Source organism: Coptis chinensis, chromosome 9 (assembly GCF_015680905.1).
Source record: "Coptis chinensis isolate HL-2020 chromosome 9, ASM1568090v1, whole genome shotgun sequence".
Lineage (NCBI taxonomy): Eukaryota > Viridiplantae > Streptophyta > Magnoliopsida > Ranunculales > Ranunculaceae > Coptis > Coptis chinensis.
In genome coordinates, this window is record NC_141464.1 from 37865563 (window position 1) to 37885289 (window position 19727).

At 37.1% G+C, this 19727-nt stretch overlaps 1 protein-coding gene across 3 annotated transcripts; it reads left to right on the forward strand.

The window, feature by feature from the left end:
- The first annotated feature begins 6256 nt into the window (after positions 1-6256).
- Positions 6257-19400, forward strand: LOC147475863 (lipoic acid synthase 1). Of its 3 annotated transcripts, none has more exons than XR_015207380.1 (4): positions 6296-6998; positions 17178-17557; positions 18548-18678; positions 19101-19400. XR_015207380.1 is itself a non-coding variant. In XM_086581961.1 (3 exons), exons 1-3 carry the CDS (start codon positions 6356-6358, stop codon positions 19215-19217), a joined length of 1140 nt encoding a protein of 379 aa, XP_086438087.1. In that variant the 5' UTR covers positions 6257-6355; the 3' UTR covers positions 19218-19400. The 3 variants fall into 3 exon arrangements, 1 of the variants encoding a protein (XP_086438087.1); XR_015207381.1 differs by having other exon boundaries at positions 6310-6998; positions 18590-18678; XM_086581961.1 differs by lacking the exon at positions 18548-18678 and having other exon boundaries at positions 6257-6998.
- The last annotated feature ends 327 nt before the right edge of the window (positions 19401-19727 follow it).

Here is a 19727-nt window from a genome sequence, read left to right on the forward strand (position 1 = left end):
CCCAAGTCCAAAGTCCAAACTCCAACATCCATATAGTCATGACGTTTTAGTCAAGTTACCTTACTCACATAGGATTGGTAGGATAGGTCGAGTAAGGGATCGTCCAAACCTTAGGGCTCGGATAGGTTCACAACCGAATTTTAACTTTTTAGTGAGTAGGGTTTTAGGTTTCTTTTTAGTTGGTTTTAATTAAATTAATCGGTAATGTAAATTACTATTAAATGTAGGTAAACAAAATTAGAGAAACAGGGAGAGAGTTAATCATGCTCATGCAAGAATCATTTTTCAACAGTTTTTAATACCAAATCACTACATCTCTAGTTAGTCTCCGTTTGAGACGCGTCGGAAGTATTGATCCCTAGTGCATGCCCACATCTCTAGGTGATTTCACTAGCATAAGGAGTTTCAATAATACCTCATCTCCGGTATATTATTTCAGCTCCTCGCTCGATTTCACATCACCGAAATTGGAGAGTCGGTCGACACTGCAGAAGTCGCTACCGAGAATCATCCGAGCATCGGCCGATTGTCTTTATGCGGTCTCCGATCATTTTGGGACCGGATGTTAATTCTATGCCTAATTCCTAAGTAGTGATTCTAGAATATTAACGAAATCAATCCGGATTTTCACACTAGAAGATAACCCTCCCCACGGGATTAGCTCATCATCATAGAAGGAATAATAAAACTTGTTGTATACATTAAGTAAATAAATCATGCGGGACGAAATTAAACTAGAAAAGAAATGACTGTTATTAAGGGTAAAATAACTTACAATATTTAAGCTGTTGAAATGGAAATGGCGGAATGTAAGTACTGAAGAAAAAAAACTAAGCGTAGCTAAAACATTAATATGCTGAAGGCGTTCTAATGAAGGCGACCCCTTCATATATATAGGCTGATATAAGAGTGATCCGTGAATATTTAAGATTTTGTTTTTATGCTAATTGAATGGTTCGAAACAAAACTTTGTTTTCAATTGTTTTAATTTTTGTCCTTTTGTTGATTTAAGGTTTTGTTTTAGCTTATGTCAATTCAAACCAAACCAATTTGAATTATTGCGATATCTTCTCTCTTGCTAGGTGGTATCAATTTGAAACCATCCTTTGCCACCCGCCTATCTTGACTCATCATGCCTTTCGGGCCCGCGAGAGTGTGTCCACTTAAGTGTCCCATTGAAACGACTTTTTTTGCCTTTTTTAGAGTTAAAATTAAGCCGTCGCTATATGGCAGAACTAGCCAACGCCGGCACCTAGATTTATCCGATTTGAGCTTCTAAGTTTTACTCGCTTCTTTATATGTGGGCCCGTTACGCGGTTTTTGTTCTTTTAGAAACCCGGCTCTAGTCGGGCTTTGTTGGGCTTCCGCGGGGGATTGAGGGGAATTCCAAATATTCCCGTATTCACAGATTGGCGAGCTTCACTAGCCAACGTCGGCATCTAGATTTATCCGATTTGAGCTTCAAAGTTTCTGTCGCTTCTTTATATGTGGGCCCGTTCCGCACTGGTTCTATTCTTTTGGAAACTTTGGCTTTAGTCAGGCTTTGTTGGGTTTCACGGGGGTCGAGTGGGAAACTTCAATTATTCCCCAGATTCCCGCTTTCGATGCATGTTTTATCACTATATTTATTTTAATTGCGGAATCCCTGCAAAGTAATGCGAAAATATAATTATTACATGATTATTAAACACATAATCGACTAAAATGTTATGTCTCTCGGGGTTTAATATTACAGTTTTGGGTGCTTATCATTGATTGTCATTCTTCTTCACCAAAATATCTTGCACAACCCTTCCCACCTTCAAAAATGGCATTGATATAATGAAACTGCTGCTTAACCATGCAGGGGTTCTGAGGTAGCTGACATGCTCTCTTTTGATACATTTAGTTCTAGAACAAATACATTTTTTTTTGGAATTTGAAAATACATAGAGGACTATCATTATTGTACAATGAAAAGAAAATGCATAACTGAATTTGTATATATCTAATTTGCCTTAGGCAAAAGTTCATTACGTCTGTGCTCTAGTGCCCCATTATTATTTCCAGTGTATTGGCTCCATAAGTCAAAAAAAAAAAAAAAAAAAAAAACTAAGAATAGTTATCAACACGGCAAATAACACAAACATGCAAGAGTTGAATGATTAACTGAACATTTTTTGTAAGACTTGAAAATGGTTTTTCCTCTCCATATCCCAATAGTTCTTCTCATCTAGATATTCACATAGATAAACTAAGTACAGTCAACACAAGCAAAAAAATAAGGCAACCAAAATATGGGGAATTTAGAAAAGTTAAACGATAATTACTTTTGTCTCCCCAAGCGAGGTGGACCGGATTTAAGCTTTCCTTGCTTAGTTATAGCACGTCTGACATGTCTTTTTTACTTCTCCTCGTCATCCTTGGCTATTTCTTCTAAGATATCTGGTAAGCTATAAGAATAACATCAAGAGAAACATAAGTACAATTTTCAAACAAAGCTTTATCTTTCGAGATTCGAACAATGGTACCTGTCGATCTCTTTATATAGTTTTTCTATCTTCTTTGCTTCTGTTTCTGTCTTCAGCTTTTCTTTGAGTCTAATTCTCCTGTTTAGCTCTACTCGAGTAACTCTCTTTCTTTTAGAAGGCTTGTAGAATGACACACATTTTCTTGGTCAACAAGTGGTATATAACCTTATATAGGGAACCACATTAGTACCATAACTCTCAAAATTTGACACAATGATTAGCCAAATAAACTCAGACATCACCATATTTTAACAACATAAAAGGAATGATATGTCTAGTGTTTAAAGCACGACACATTTAGCTAATAAATGTCCTTTACTTTTTTAAGTAAAGCTAAAACGTAGCTATATAACAACTCTTCAAGAGGTTAAACGCTTGAGTCAACTGTTCATTTCAAAGCAAGGTCAAGTCCGGCATTGCCCGCGAGGGGCGTCAATGTACCCCAACTACACTGTTATTTTGTTAAGTTACTATATAAGCGACTGATTTTAGGACATATTTGAATCATTGATTCCAATATCCATACTATCCGTAGGCCATATTAGTAATGAACTGAAATTCTAATACAAATTTAAATTGCTTGATAATATTGATTTCATAATTGTAAGGAGATAATACCAATTACCAATCCCACACAACATGTGTCATCATCCACAGATCTCCCCTAACACACTTATGCAACCTACACACCAACGACTTGTACTCAGGCAACCTACTCTCCTCCACACTAAGGACCTATAGTCAAGGGACCTAGAAGACGTATGTCCAAGATGTCCAAAAAGACACTAGCAATAAATTGAAACGATGAAAAGAAATAAAAGTAAATGTTCTAATCAATTAAATCAAAGATCATAACAGTCGAGCATTCCAATATAGAGCCAACCTGGTATTCCATATTCCTACAGTTACACTCTCCAATTTATATTATTCGATACTTAACAACACGGAGAAGTACCGACACAAAACTACGTCCTGAATTTCTATCATCAAATAAGTTTTTTGCGTTGCTTTTGTTATTTGGTAATTTTCTTTTGTAAATGTTATATGCCTAGTTTATCACTTGCTCTTACAATGGGTCAGATGTAGTGCTTGGTGCATTTGAACCTGAAACTTAACCTTCCTGTTGCTTGCTAATCTATGCAACTTGAATCGTTGAAAACCTAAACTAAAGGAAGAACTAATTCAGTTTTGTTGCTTAGGTTCCAACTTTAAAAAACCTTTAACTACCATTACTGCTACGTATAATCTAATGCTATTCCTTTCAAAATATCTTTTATATGCTTAAAGAATACTAGCAACAACATATTCTGATGGGATCGATGCCCATTACCTAAAAGACAATAAACAATTCTTCCCTGACGACCATTAACAATATAGGGTGCACTATTATAGTCTAATTTTCTCTTTCATTTTACTTTTACGCAAGTCCTTTTTGTGTTGGTTCATTACTTTTCTTTTGGTTCATCAGTTTTATTTAAACTGGCCAAGATGCATTTAAGCTAGTCACCTAAGTTTCTTTATATCTTCTAAGATGTGATGCATACATATACGATGAACCAATAGAAAAAGGACTATAAGAAAATCAGATTGTACTAGTGAGTTCTTACTGAACTTCCTCGCATACATGTTGTCCAACGACGATCAAACCATAGAGTCCATACTGGAAGTCATATGACCTAATAAACAGTGAAAAGCAAGTAAATCAACCTGAAGGGACTAAATAATTCTAATCCCTAATCAACATATCAAAACAACTATAGAAACCACAATAACCACACCAGTCACTGTAAATGCAGTAGTATAACTTGTTTTCATTGCCACCAAACCGAAGAAACCGATAAGCAACACAACATATTGAGGTACAATACAAAATCCTATGCATTCACTTGGTGTTTAGGTCTTCGGCACCATCCTCAGATTGTAGTCATAATAACTAAATGTAGAAAATCAACCAAAAAAATTCATATAGACTTTGCTCAGGGAGTACAAATTAAATAATGTTATAGCTAAAAAAAATCCCAATATGAACTCACAGACCACCCAGTCGAAGGATGATATGTTCATAAGTGCACTGAAAACAAAAAATGAGCGCCATTTACGATTATTGGATTACTTTCGTTTCATTTCAATTCTTTTCCTTTTGCGTTACATATTATAAACAAAAAATCGCCAGATATCACATTATATGCATTTTTCTACAATCCCAAATACAGGTTTAGTCTTGCTTCCTTTTGTTCCCACAAATGCTCTTAGATAAGACATAAGAGTATTTTGATGCAAGATTATCAGAATTTCAAAGCATTACGTACCAAGCTGGGAAAAGTTAAAGGAGTTTCACCAGCACTATGTTCTGCTTGGTCTGAAGCAAGGGGTTTTGGGTAATTCATGTGTACTACTCTTTAAGATTCTCGTATATACATTACCTTGAGCTTCTTACTCTATTCAAAAAATGGGAAACCCGGTATATAGATCTTCTTTGATTAGTATATTGCGAGAAGATAGTTGGACACAAAACATAGGATAACAGCCATGAGACAAAATCTTCAAATAAAACCTATACATCATACAAACAACAAAGAGGAAACTATATATTCAAAAATTTCAACTAACTTAGTAGCTGATAAGATGATTAAATTTCACCTCCAGATTCTATATCGTAGTAAGACCCTAAACGAAGACAACAACACGACCCCTTCAAACACCATTTTGTATCATAACCAAAACTAGCTTTGCAGTACAAGTTCTTCTTGTTTTTTACACTAAAAATCCATATTAGTTTAATGTTTTGAACAGTCAGTAAATAGAAAGATATATGCACCCACTTTTCTTCATTCCAGTACATATAATACTTACCAAAATTAAAAGATCTCAATCATCTGATGTTGATACTGACGTGATTGATAGCAATTTCAGGTATTAAGCTTGTGTCTTGTGAGAGCAAGAAAACTAATGGTGCCATTCAAAAACAAGGAGAAAAAAATGATTTTTTTATATTTTCACATATCTAAGAATTGGTGGGTTTGGGAGATGGAGAGAGAAGGGTGAGAGACGATGGACAGTTTTTTTTTAAGATGGAGAGAAACCCTTGGTCAATCGGTATTAATGGAAATTAAGTGGTAATTAAATTGCTAATTAAATAGCTAATTAATTATATTTATTGTGTGTACAATTCAAAATAAAAAGCGTGGATTTGAAATTTTAATTAAGCAACACATGCAATGACCAATTACTCCCATTCAAAGGTGTTAAACAATACTTCAATTTAAGGACAAAATTGGTACATTAAATTTGCAAAGGCGAGAAAGACGAAGCAGCCCTTCTAAATATAATATAAGTGTTTTTTATTTAAGTATTCATCCAGGAGTATTATGCATAAGAAAAATAACCGATGAATTTTAAGGGTCCATGATAGTCCATGAGCGGAGCGAACATTTTGGGAGAAGGGGGTTATCTTAGACAAAACCAACTTGGTTGGTTTAAATGCATCTGTCTCATCTCTTCCCATCTTTTTTTTTCGTCTCTCTCACTCTCCCTTTTCCTTTCCCTCTCCAGACACTCTAAATCTCCACTCCTCCTTCTCCATCTCCACTCCTCCATCTTCCTCTCCCACTCCGCTCACCCCCACTGCTTAGCAGTATACTAGTTATGATAGTTATAGGAGAAACTACTAACAGAGAACAGAGACACAGGAGATTATTTTGACATATTTTTTTCCCGTATTTCAAGTTTCAGAAATATCAACAGATCGATATAAAACATTTCACGAAATTTATGATCTCTATATATGTCTCTCTCCACCAACCAAAAACAAGTCTCATTTGAAATCAAACCCAACAAAAAAAAAAATGTATCCTCGTCTCGTACCCATAATCCGAACCCTAAAATCCTCTAACCGAACATTCTGTTCCTCCACCTTCACCTCAACCCAAATACCAAAACCCGAATACCCGACAACCCGAATATCCGATTTACGACAGCGTTTATCAACAGAATCACCAACACTATCCGATTTCATTAAACTACGAGACAACGAGTCATATTCAGTTGAAGTCGGTACGAAAAAGAAACCGTTACCGAAACCGAAATGGATGAAGGAATCAATACCGGGTGGTGAGAAGTATGGTAAAATAAAAAAGAAGTTGAGGGAATTGAATTTACATACAGTTTGTGAAGAAGCTAAATGTCCAAATTTAGGTGAATGTTGGTCTGGCGGTGAGACTGGGACAGCTACAGCTACTATTATGATATTGGGTGATACTTGTACACGTGGTTGTAGATTTTGTAATGTGAAGACATCACGAAATCCACTTCCACCAGATCCAAATGAACCATCAAATGTAGCTGAGGCAATTGCATCATGGGGATTGGACTATATTGTTATCACGAGTGTTGACCGTGATGATTTACCTGATCAAGGAAGTGGTCATTTTGTAGAGACTGTGCAAAAGTTGAAAATATTAAAGCCAGACATTTTGATAGAAGCTCTTGGTATGTGTTATACTATTTACCCATTATTTTTTAATATACTTTAGGCTTAGCTCTATTGCTTTCTAGTTAAGTTTTTCTTCTGTTGAATGGAAATCTTTTGATTTATGTCGATTAGAGTGGGACTTCTTGCATACCTTTCCATGGTGTGTAGACAGATAAGAGAGAAAAGTCCAACCAATGATATGGTGGCCCATGAACTTTTTTTAAGTAATGGGCAGTAGGAAAGAGTTTGTCAAAATCAAGTTTTGGAGGAAAGAACATGACTAACGCTATTGGCAATCATAGAAGTGATGTAAACCAAGTGAATTATGGAACATCAGACGAAGAAGGATCTTTTGCTTGCGGTGAGGGTTTTTATGACGATGAGATTGTTTAAGAAACAGGGGAGAAGGTGGGGTCTGATTCTCAATTGAGGGAGGGAGGTGTCAAGGGTACTGGAAACTTCAGAAGAGAATTTTGAAGAAGATAGATGGATTAATGATAATGTGATGGACATGGGAACGGAATTCGAGCTTAGTCAAGAATGTAATAGTTCTGGAAGTGTGCTTATTTTAAGAGATGTCTATAAGAGGACGAGAAGGGAGAAGGCTACAGTATCTGGTATGATAATTAGGAGAATGTCGAATGTAGGGCAGTCTTCCTGTAATAAATTATAGTGTTAATATATGGAACATGAGGGGTCTCGTTATGAATACAAAAAATGACATTTTGGGAAGAGCTGTGAGGAAATTAGACCAATTGTGGTGGCTTTGCAAGAAACAAAAAAGGAAGAGGTTAATCAAGCTTTTATGAGTATGATTTGGGGAAGATGGGAGCATTAGTGGGAGTTTTTACCTTTGAAGGGCTGGTTTGGTGTTCTAATTCTTATCTGGGACACTCAAGTTTTGGAGTGCACAGAGACTTTCAAAGGCGCTTATTCATTGTCTCCAAGATCTGTTAATAATAGTGATAGTTTTGAACAGATTTTCAGCAACATATATAGGCCGCCTATAGAAAAAACTAATGAACAATATTTTACCGAATTAGCTGACATTTGGGGGTGGGGGAAGCGTATTGGCAGGCACATTGATGCTTGGGAGAAGAGTTTAACAAGACAAGATTAGATTCAGCAGAGAGAGAAGAGGAAGGTGTAGAATAGCAAGAGAGACTCATGATTTTAATCAATTCATTAGTGATTGTGGCCTAGAAGATTTTCAACTTGGGGGATCAATGTTCACATGGTCTAATGGACAACAAAGGGTCGGCATGAGTAGATTTGATAGATTCTTGGCTTCATCTTCATGATGGAGTGGGCATTGGGTAGTTTCTTTTCAGATCATCAGATGATGCTTCTTGAAGGAAAGAAATTGCCAGGGGTCTGTAACTGTTCAAATTTGAGGTAATGTGGTATGAATGTTCGGAGTTGGTTCAAAAAATGAAGAAGCGATGGAATGAAGTTCATGTCAGTTCTAAGGCTGGTTTTGAACTTTTCTCATAAATTAAATTATCTCAAAGGGAAACTAAAAGAATGGAATAAAACATCCTTCGGAAAATATAAGAGCGAAATCCAAGAATGCAATGAAGAAATAGCAACATTGGATAGTGGAGAAGAAGTCAGAGACTTACAACCTAACAAAATTCTTAAGAGAGGAGAATTAAATGGAGGTCTTAGGAGATTGTTGTGATGTGAAGCTGTGTTTTTGAGACAAAGAGAGAAAACTCAGTGGCATGGTGGTGGGTGGGAAGATTGTACTAAATATTTCCATTGTATCGCGAATGCTAGACAAAATCATAACTATATGTCCAAGTTGGTGGAGATAAGAGTTGTATAAGAGTTTCAAGAAATGGGTGAAGAAGTTGTAGAGTCTTACAAGAAATTGTATGATGATGAGACGTTGCACAAACCCTTACGTCATGGTTTGAGGAATTTCAGTCTTTAGATTTGTGGCAAGCAGAGTTGCTTGAGCGGGAAATTGATGAGGAGGAAGTAAAGAAGGCAATCTATAGCTTTGGTGAGGAGTCTCTGGGGTCGGATGTTTTCCTATGTTGTGTATTAGAAGTGCTGGGGTATTTTTTGAGAGAAAATATCTTGAAGGTGGTGAAGGACTTCTATGATAACTCCTTCCTTGATTGGCGACTTAATACAACTCATGTATGCCTAATTCCTCAGGTTGATGGTGCAACAACACTCACTGTTTTTTTTTTTTTAATCGGTAAAGTATAACTTTATTAATATAATTATAGATAGATACATAAGGATGAGATATCCTCCATTACATGCATATAGAAAAAGAAAAGAAAAGAAAAGAAAAACCATAAAGTGACAAGTCTCTTAGTCCGATCATCTCATTATGGACTCCCATCGAAACACAAACGCCTCAAAAGGTATGTCTTGTGTCTCAATATGCACCTTTGACTAGAAACATAAAAGAACTTTGATTGTCAACACAACTTTCTCCATAGGCGTTGTTGTTCCCTCAAAGTGTCTCTGATTCCTCTCCAACCAAATGCCCCACAGAATTGCAAAAGGCAACATCCTCCAAAGTCGTCTCCCTTTCTCATAGTAGACTCTCAAGTCCCATGAGGCTAATAACATCGTCACCGAAACCGGACAAACCCAAGAAACCCCCGACTCTAGAATAAAATGACACCAAACCCGCCATGAAAAAGGACAAAACAAAAGAATATGATTCACAGACTCCCCCTCTCTTAAACACAACGGACAAAAGTTGACAAGAACTTCTTTGACACGTCTTTTTCTGAGATTGTCAATAGTCAAGATTTTACCAAGAGATGCACACCAAACAAAAAAGGCAATTTTTGACGGAACTTTAGAACCCCAGATGACTAGGAAATTTAGGAAGGGCATTAAGATCATGACGGGAGATTAGAGAACGAAGCTTAAAGTAAAAAGATCTAGAAGAAAATCTCCCTTTCTTGTCAATAGACCAAAGCCTCTTATCTCTGTCCGGTCTTATGGAAGGAATAGAGTCTAACATCATCATGAGAGCAGCCACACTCATTATATCCCTGTTAGAGAGAGCACTATGAATACCCAGGTCCCAAGCAATAAAACCATTGTGTTTCCTCATGAATGATCGAACTGGCAGGTTCCTTAAGTCAGAAACGGCATATAATCTAGGGAAAACGTGTGACAGAGGCCTCTCGTCTAGCTATATATCCTCCCAAAAGCGGATGCTATCACCTTTGCCTAAAACAAATCTAATATGTTTGTAGAACGCCTCTCCCACTCTATGAATGCCTTTCTAAATACCACAGCCATAAGGTATGGCCACATGACTACTCTTCCACCCCAAACCATGTTCTCCGAACCTAGACACAATCACCTTCTCCAAAGGCTCTCCCTTTCCTCCTTGAACCTCTAAAGCCATTTACCTAGCAAAGCAAGATTAAACTCTCGTAAGCTTTCTAATACCTAAACCATCTTCCTGTCTAGAACGACACACCTTCTCCCAACTAACCAAATGAAACCTATGCCTCTCCTCACTGTCATCCCAAAGAAAATTTATAATAATCGCCTCCAATTTAGCGGCAACACTCTTAGGCATGTGGAAAAGGGACATATAATAAACAGGAAGATTAGAAAAAATGCTTTTAATCAAGATCACTCGATCGCCTTTAGACAAAAAACGTCCTTTCCACCCAGTTAGCCTACGACTAAATCTCTCAATAACCGAATCCCAAATAGAACTCGATCTATAACTCGCTCCCAAAGGAAGACCCAAGTATCTGGAGGGAAGACTACCGATGTTACAACCTACAGAGGACGCCAAAGCATCCAAATTATCCCCCTCACTCACCCCAAAAATAGTACTCTTTGCCATATTCACCTTAAGACCCGATACAACCTCAAAATAGCAAAGGATACCCCTAAGATACCTCACTTGCTTTAAGTCCTGCCCAACAAAAACCATTGTATCATCCACGAACTGAAAATGAGATATCAAAACCTGGTCCTTACCAACTCTAAAACCCTAAACCCTAACCTATTAGCCCTCTCAATCATTTTACCAAAAACCTCCACAACCATGAGGAAAAGAAGCGGGGATAAAGGATCCCCCTATCTTATACCTCGAGAACTTTTAAAAAACCCTGCAGGCGACCCATTTATGAGAATAGAAAAAGAGGCCGATAACTCCAAAACCCATACGCATCATAACATAATCTAGAAAATCCCAGTTCACATGATCATATACTTTAGCCAAATCGATTTTACATAAGATGCCTGGGTTGCCGCTCCTCTTCCTGTCATCAATGGCCTCGTTAGCAACTAACACTCCATCCAAAATTTGTCGTCTAAAAATGAAAGCCCCTTGTTCTTGAGCGATCATTCTAGATAACACCTTTTTTAACCTAATAGAGAGAACTTTTGAAATGATTTTGTAAGCACTTCCGATGAGACTAATGGGACGCAAATCACCAATATCCTCCACCCCTTGCTTTTTTGGAATAAGCTTTATGAAGGTGTTATTAAGGCTATGGGCTAAAAAACTCGACTCATAAAAATCTCGGACCATATCTATAAAATCGTCTTTCACCACCCCCCAAACTTTTCTAAAAAACTCAATTGGAAAACCATCTGGACCCGTAGATTTATCACTCTTCAAACACTTCATAGCTTCCCATACCTCCTCCTCCTCCATGCTCTTTTCTAATTCATCCCTTTTCCCATTTGAAATGCAATCTAAGCCAAGATTATCAACCCGAGGGTGAATACGATTAGGCTCGATATACAACTTAGAATAATATTGCACCACCTTATTTCTGAGATTATTTTCCCCACTCACCTCCTCGCCTTCAATTAACAATCTCTGAAGAAAATTCTCTCTAAATCTTGCTTTAGCACATTGGTGAAATTTTTAGTATTAGACTGGCCCTCCTTGATCCATCTCTCTCCTGACTTCCGTTTCCAAGAAATTTCTTCTAAGTTCACCTTCTCAAAAAGTCAAAATTCGCTTTCATGTTGAAGCGACTACTTCACTCTTCCTTGGATAGAGGACCTTTCTCCTCCTTCAAATCTAAAATCCTTATGTAACTTAAGAGTTGATCTTTTTTCCTATCAATCCTACCGAAAACCGTCTTATTCCACTCCTTAATCTTAAACTTAACAAACTGTAGTTTCTTAGCAAACCTAATGCTAGGTCTATCGCCTTCTTGATGAACCTCCCACCATTCTCTAATCTTGTCCACCAAATTAGGATCAGAGAACCACATGAGCTCGAATCTAAACGGGGTAGGTTTGCCTCCACCAATCTCCTTAGATACGGTGATAGGGTGGTGATCCGATGTTGTACTAGAGACCACAGCTTGAATCAAACGAGGCCATCTCTCCTCCCAGTCACTACTCACAAGAAATCTATCCAAAGACGAAAGGGTGGGATTCTCATGCTTATTTGACCATGTGAACTTGCCCCCAGTGAGGGGAATGTCCATAAGCGCACACCTCCTAACCCACTCATCAAACTCTCTCATCTTAGAAGTTATACGACAACCACCCGTTTTCTCATGAGAGAATCTAATCACATTGAAATCACCCGCTATACACCACGAGCCTCCCCTACTGAAGGCATGAACATCATCAAGTTCTCTCCAAAAAGAAGAAAACTCCTCTTTATTCTTCCTAGAAGGCCCATAAACACTCACTGATTTTCAGACCTATTAAGTCTACTGGGGTGGTATAAGATCATCACTAAAACTCTTTCTTGGAGACTAGAGGTGGCTGTTGAACCTCTCATTTCGAAGTATCAAGGAGCTTCAGTGAGTAGTAGAATTTTTTTGATGGGGCTTTAATTGCTAATGAGATTGTTGACTCCCATAAGAGAGCTAGTAATCCTAGTGTCATTTGTAAGATGGACTTTTCTAAGGTGTTTGACCACATGAACTAGAAATTGCTTGATTTTGTTTAATACAGAATGCTGTTTGCAAGGTGACCCTTTATCACTTATTCTCTTCATTATTGTCGGAGATGCTCTTACAAGATTGATGGAGTTGGGCAAAAAGAAAGGTTTTTACTCGAGTTTTAATTAGGGAATGGAACTTCATCTAATTTTAATCCATGAGATGACACTTTTGTTTTTGTGTGGAGCCTAAGGAAGAGTATGTTCGGAATATTAAAGCCATATTCATGTGGTTTTTGAAGGTATGTCTGGTTAGAAAGTGAAGTTTCATAAGAGTTTGATGATTGGGATTGGTGGACTTGAGAACATTTTGTCCTTACCTGAAATCTGGGGTTGCAAAGTTGGACATCTTTCTTCTACGTATATTGGACTCCCTCTTGGAGCCAAATACAAGAGTGTTAGAGCTTGGGATCTAGTAGTTGAGAGATTCAGTTTGAGGTTGGCTACTTGGAAGAGGAAATTTCTTTTGAAGGGTGGTAGTGTCACACATATGAAGAGTACACTGTTGAATATCCCTGTTTATTTTTCTGTCCTTACTATTCCGGTTGGTGTTGCAAAAAGATTAGAGAAATTATGAATGACTTTCTTTGGGGATTGACAAATGAGATTAAGAGATTTCATCTTAGCTCTTGGGATAGAGTATGTATGCCTAAGGAATTAGTAAGTGGTTTGATAAGTCTGGGAAGGAAGAAGGAAGTTTATGGAAAAAAGTTATTATTTGTAACTTTTTAAGTATAGGATGGAAGAATGGTTACTAAATCAGTGACTTCGTTGTATGAATGTGAGTTGTGGAGGGGGATTATGAATAATAAAGATGACTTTGCGAAACCTTGCAAAGTTAGTGTTGGAAAAGGCACTAGTGTGCAATTTTCGTGGATAATTGGATAGGGGAAGAACCATTGAGGTCGTGTTTTCCAACTATTTACAATGTGTCTAACAAGATGAAATTTATATGGAGACAGCACCAATGTTATTTGGGATCTTGGTCTTCAATGTTGGTTAAATGATTGGGAAGTGCAGTCTTTGGTCAGTTTGTTACTGTCACTTAACAATATAGTGCTTTCAGAGGTGGAGGACAATATTTAAGGCTTGTTTTGATTTATTAAATTCAAAGAGGGTGACTGAATTAGGCATTGGGATGTCTGACTGGCCATGAAAGAAGTGCGGGTTAAAGGAGTTTCGTCCAAAATCTGCTTTTTCATGTTGACATTAGCGATGGGGAGGACACTAACAGCATATATATCTTAAAAAGAGAGGGAAAGTTATTGCTAACAGATGTGTATGTTGTGGAATAGACGAGGAAAGTATAAAGCATCTCTTTTGGGACTGTTGGTTTGCAAATATTTATGGCAATACATGCTGGTTAGTGTCCCCAGTTCACATGGGTTTGAAGGTACAATAGTGGATTGGGTGAATGGATGGAAGTGTGAGCAGCTGTCTCAGATTGGCAAAATGCTTTTGTGTAGACTACCGCATGCTATGTGTGGTGCATCTGGCTTTGAAAGGAATTGCAGAATTTTTTTATGACAAATTTTCTAACGTGGACCGTGTTTTTTGTAGCATTATATATTGTTTGTGGGAATGGGACCACTTTATATTAGGATGTGAGGGGTGAATTTTGACCAACTTCTCTTTGGGTGGGAAAGTCTAATTAGGAACTAATGTAGTTTCTGGGAGGGATACTGACTTAAATCCTCACAAAGTCAGGCTGTTTGTTTGTAATCTTCATTAAAATAAATAGAATTTGTTTTACCTTTCCAAAAAAAAAATCCTGTGGTCATGTTACTCACTTCACAGCTGTGTAAAGTGTTACTCATCAGCTCCTGGCCTGCTCCATGAACATATGACTGGTTCCTTCTCAGTGTATTGTACTTGGATGCTTAGTCCCATCAATAATCATCCTGGCTCCTGGTCTGTCTTTGATTTATTTCAGCTGTAGTTGAATTGATGTCTTCACTCTGTTCACTAACTTATTCCTAATTGCCTCTTGAGTGTGTTGTTTTCCCCTTCGAATCTCCTGCTGTTCCTATAAAGCTAAATAGCAAAAAAAAAAAACGATAAAAAAGTAGAATGAAATTGATGGTAGCGTCGTCACTAAGACGGTAAGACCCAGTTCTTTTTCAACACCTGCCCACTCCTGTTTTTGACTTTTGAGTATATACAATCAAAATATAGGTGTTTAGAGCTCTCTCTTGCTCCATGACACTGACAGCAAGAAGTGTGAGTTAGTATTTTCCTACTCACTACTTTCACTAGTCTATCATGTGTGAGTAGTGAGCAAGAAAACAACTGCCAACCTGTGAAATAATGTTTAGGTAGCACCCTCTTAGCCCATAGCAGCCTGTACTATTGTACTTTCTCTCTATAATGTTTCAAAGCTTGATAGAACGACTTGGTTGTATATGTCCTTGTGCTGGTTTCCGTCCATATGACTTGATCTTCTTTGAGTAGTTTATGAATTTCTGTTGATGTGATATTTTCCTTGAGTTGTCCCTGACGTAGATTCTGAAATTGATTATTCCAATTACCATCATCATAGATAAGAGCACTGACTGTAGCATCTTCTGGAAAGGTTGCAATGCCTTTGCTTCCTGGTTAAGCCATAATGGATTTCTGGTGAACCATGGATCATACCACAGTGATGTGTGTTCCCCATTCACTATCAGATGTCTTATGAATCTTCTTGTGTTTCAAGATATTTTTCCAAACCCAGGAGCAATCCTTAGGAACTTCCATGGTCCAAAAATGATGGCACCACAGCCACAGACCAAAGTATTGTCCCTGCTTGCAACTTTGAAAACCAAACCACAATATGCTGCTTTATTCCACACTTTGCGATCCACAATATCTAGTCCCCTATCTTATCTTCCTTCTTCTATTGGTTTCACTCTGTGCAGTATACACTTCATGTAGGACTAGACTGAAGGAACATAATGCACTCTTTAGTAACCTTGTCTAATACATTTTCCGGGAGTATGAAAGTTTTAACCCAATATTTATGAAAAAAAAGAGAGGACAGATTGTACTAGTTGCAACCTAGCTGCAGAGGATAACAATCTATTCTTCCAGTAAGAGATTCTGAGAGTAATTCTTCAGTCAAAGGAAAAAATCCTGGATGCCAAGCCTGGTGGAGGTGAGGGTCAGACCCAAATAACTGAAATAAGTAATAGGTGCAGTCACGGTACTCTCTTTACCATACAATCAGCTAAAAATTGGCCTTCTTCAGCTTTTGTGCTCCCATTGATAAATAGAAAAACAATGGAGTGCCTAAATACTGAAATATTTAATTCGATTATGGGTTCTTAACAACTGCTTTATAGCGCTTGTGTTGTAATTTGAATTTTACATTGCAGTATTTTCCCCTTGAGTATGAAATGATTCAAGCGTGTAACCAACATTAGGAGGCACCTTAAGATACCTGTTTTCCCCCCTTCTCTACTCACTATCTTTATGTTTATGAAAAAGACTTTCGGAGATAAATAACCAAGGTACAAAATACGTTCATCGTAGATATTTTATGGTCGGAAGAATATCCACAGTATGAAATGATTCAAGCGTGTAACCAACCTTAGGAGGCACCTTAAGATATCTGTTTTTTCCCCTTCTCCACTCATTATCTTTATGTTTATGAAAAAGACTTTTGGAGATAAATAACCAAGGTACAAAATACGTTCATTGTAGATATTTCTGACCACAAAATTCTGATATAGATAACTGGTATACTGGAAGAATATCCACTGATATATCTATTATGTTCTAAAGCAAAATTAGGGAAAAGGGGAGCTTAATTTGGTGGACTTATAGCACATTATTGGTACTGAGTTCCCAAAATTCAGATATATATTCCCGACATTTATGGATATATCAGGATTTTCCCGGCCCTGTAATCTGCAAAGCTTATTAAGTAAACTAGAGGAACTGAGTTCGTCAGAGATTTTAGATGAAAAGAAGTTGCCTTCTTTTTATTTTTGCTAGATAGATAGAATAAAGATGTATAAATTAACAAAAGACATTGAGGAAGGGGCCCATAAAGTCTCACATTTGGGCCTATATAATTTCATCTTTTGTTATTTTAGTTTGCCCATGAACAATTTTACATGCAAAGGAAGATCCTATTCCTTTTATTGTTCTCTTAGTGGTTATAAATGACGGTTCAGGTCTTATGATGGCTTTCTCTGTGTACTTTTTATATATTGTCTTGATTCTAAATGTATGCTAAGGTCTTCAATTCAACTCGCAAGCCTTCTTTTCTTACCTTGTTATGTTTATGGTTATTGTCCAGTTCCTGATTTTCGTGGAGACCGTAGCTGCGTGGAGAAAGTCTCTCAGTCTGGTTTAGATGTTTTAGCACATAATATTGAGACAGTTGAAGAGCTACAGAGTGTTGTACGCGATCACCGTGCTAATTTTAAACAATCTATGGAAGTTCTGAAAATGGCCAAAGATTTTGCTCCTGTTGGTACACTTACGAAGACATCTATAATGTTGGGCTGTGGTGAAACGCCTGATCAAGTGGTGAGAACAATGGAGAAGGTGAGGGATGCAGGTGTTGATGTCATGACATTTGGTCAGTATATGAGGCCTTCAAAGCGCCATATGCCTGTGTCAGAATACATAACTCCTGAAGCATTTGAGCAATATCGTATCCTTGGCACGGAAATGGTATGTGCTTACACTTTCAGTTTGATAACTTGCTGCAGTTTTTCTATGTTTAATTGGTCTTTTGTTAAGTCTATATTAACACCAATCTACCGAAAGTAGCTTCTCCTAGTTTTGGTGGCAAGTGCATATATTGAAGAGAGTTTTGCTCTACCACCATGTATGCTGAAATGCACATCCTTTCGTCATTACTGGACTAGTTGTTATAAAGCTTAATAAACCGAGTATAAAGGTTCTTAGGTTATTTTATACTCAGAGTTTCTTGTAGCTTATCTGAAAGAAACCCTTGTGTGTTTAAGAAGTTTTGAAGAAGTTTTGGCTGTACATGACACTGGGATAAAACCTATGTTACATGGACACTCCATATTTTGAAAAACATCCGTGTCCGTGTCGGACGCATAGCGGACACACATTGTATGTGATTTACCTCAATTTTTGATATTTCGCCGTATCAGACACTTCGTATCCTTGTTGGATATGGCCACACCTATTCGTGTCAATGTAACTTAGGATAAAACACAATTTCTTATCTGACAAATTCTTGGAAATCTCACTGCCCTTGATGCATGGTGCCCCAACTATGCATTACTTTGATTTTCCTCTTGGTTTGATCCTCTGGATCATCTGGAGCGACTATCTGATGTAATCTGCACCAATTAAGTTTCATGAACGAAACAACTAAAACTAGGGTTTATACCTCCAATAAGATAAACAATTCTCTTAGAATAAATATTCAATAAAACCATCTTACAATGAAGGCTAAAATGCCTTTAAACAATAAATCTGATTCCTAATTCTAATTGGAATCCAAATAGGAAACCTCCTGAAATAAGAAACTAATAAAATAGAAACTAGTTACTAATTATGATCTCATAGCTAAATAAGATATAAGAGACATCCATCATTGGTTTGGGATGACATCAATGCTAATGCATCACAATCTGCTTACCTGGGTTCTCATAAAACATTTAATTCTATTTTTGTTCTTTTTAGGTTCTAAGAGCTAGTCCTATGTGGTGCTTTTTCATTTGACAGCTTCATGAGGACAATTCTTCAAGGAATTTAAGTTGACTTGGTCAAATCAACCAAATATCAACATAAGCTCATACAAACACTATCAAAAGGTATTTGACCTAAAAAGGCACCCTGAAATCACCAACACATTGTTACAGTGTGATTTGTGTTTTTTGTTTAACACTTGACGGAAATTGATATTTCCCTTGCACTATGTTTTGGATGTACTGCCCTATGATATTCCTTATTGAATCAGTGTTCATGCAATTTCTTGGAAAAATACTTATGCCTAAATGCTATATAGATAGGAATTGAAACATCTCACGCACAGGAAATTAATTGAATTGCATTGAGCAGTTGATATGTAGATCTTATAGAGTGCCCGTTGTATGGTCATTACACCTTGGTTTATGTAACAGTGGCATCATTGCCACTTGATGAACTTTCATACTACTAGTATATTAATAACAAAAGGGTCTTTCTTTAAACCGTTTATGTTTGCTCTTTAATGACTACTTTGGGTGTGGTGCAGGGATTTCGTTACATAGCATCTGGCCCCATGGTCAGGTCCTCATACAAGGCTGGTGAATTCTACATCAAGTCAATGATAGAGAAGGATCGAGCCATACCATCTGTTCCTGTTTCATAAGGTTTCTGACTTGCTCTATTTATTTTCCCCCCTCTGTTCCTAACTTCCTATTGTACATTCCATTCAATTTAATGTTGAGCTTTCAGTCTGTTGCTTCATTTACTGATGAATGCTGATTGGCCTGTATTGTTGCTATTATCCGCTATATCTGCCTAATCCAAAGTTTTTCACTCTGTACAAAAATTTTACTTGCTTGGTTGAAAAATGGATAATAGTAAGCTATTTATTCAAAACTTGGTTTAGTTCCTGTAAATGCTTTTGATCAGTAATCATTAGACATGACACTCTATTATTTTAATCTGCATTTGAAGAAATTAGTATTATTATTATTATTATTATTATTTTTACTATTCTTCTTATCTCCAACATAATTTCTTATGCTAACCGTTATATAATTTGAGAGCACTGTTGTGAAGGTTGAGAAGGATTAAATGAAGAGTGTTTACTTTAGATCGTCCAAATTGCAAGTGGTATTGGAGTGTGAAAGTGGAAATGTGGAATTGGAGTCAT

Bases quoted from the DNA above. Each gene is read 5' to 3' on its own strand.
- LOC147475863 (XM_086581961.1), top strand. From the start codon at position 6,356: ATGTATCCTCGTCTCGTACCCATAATCCGAACCCTAAAATCCTCTAAC. The intron at 6,999-17,177 runs GTATGTGTTATA...GTTATTGTCCAG, and splicing joins CATTTTGATAGAAGCTCTTG to TTCCTGATTTTCGTGGAGAC. The intron at 17,558-19,100 runs GTATGTGCTTAC...GGTGTGGTGCAG, and splicing joins GTATCCTTGGCACGGAAATG to GGATTTCGTTACATAGCATC.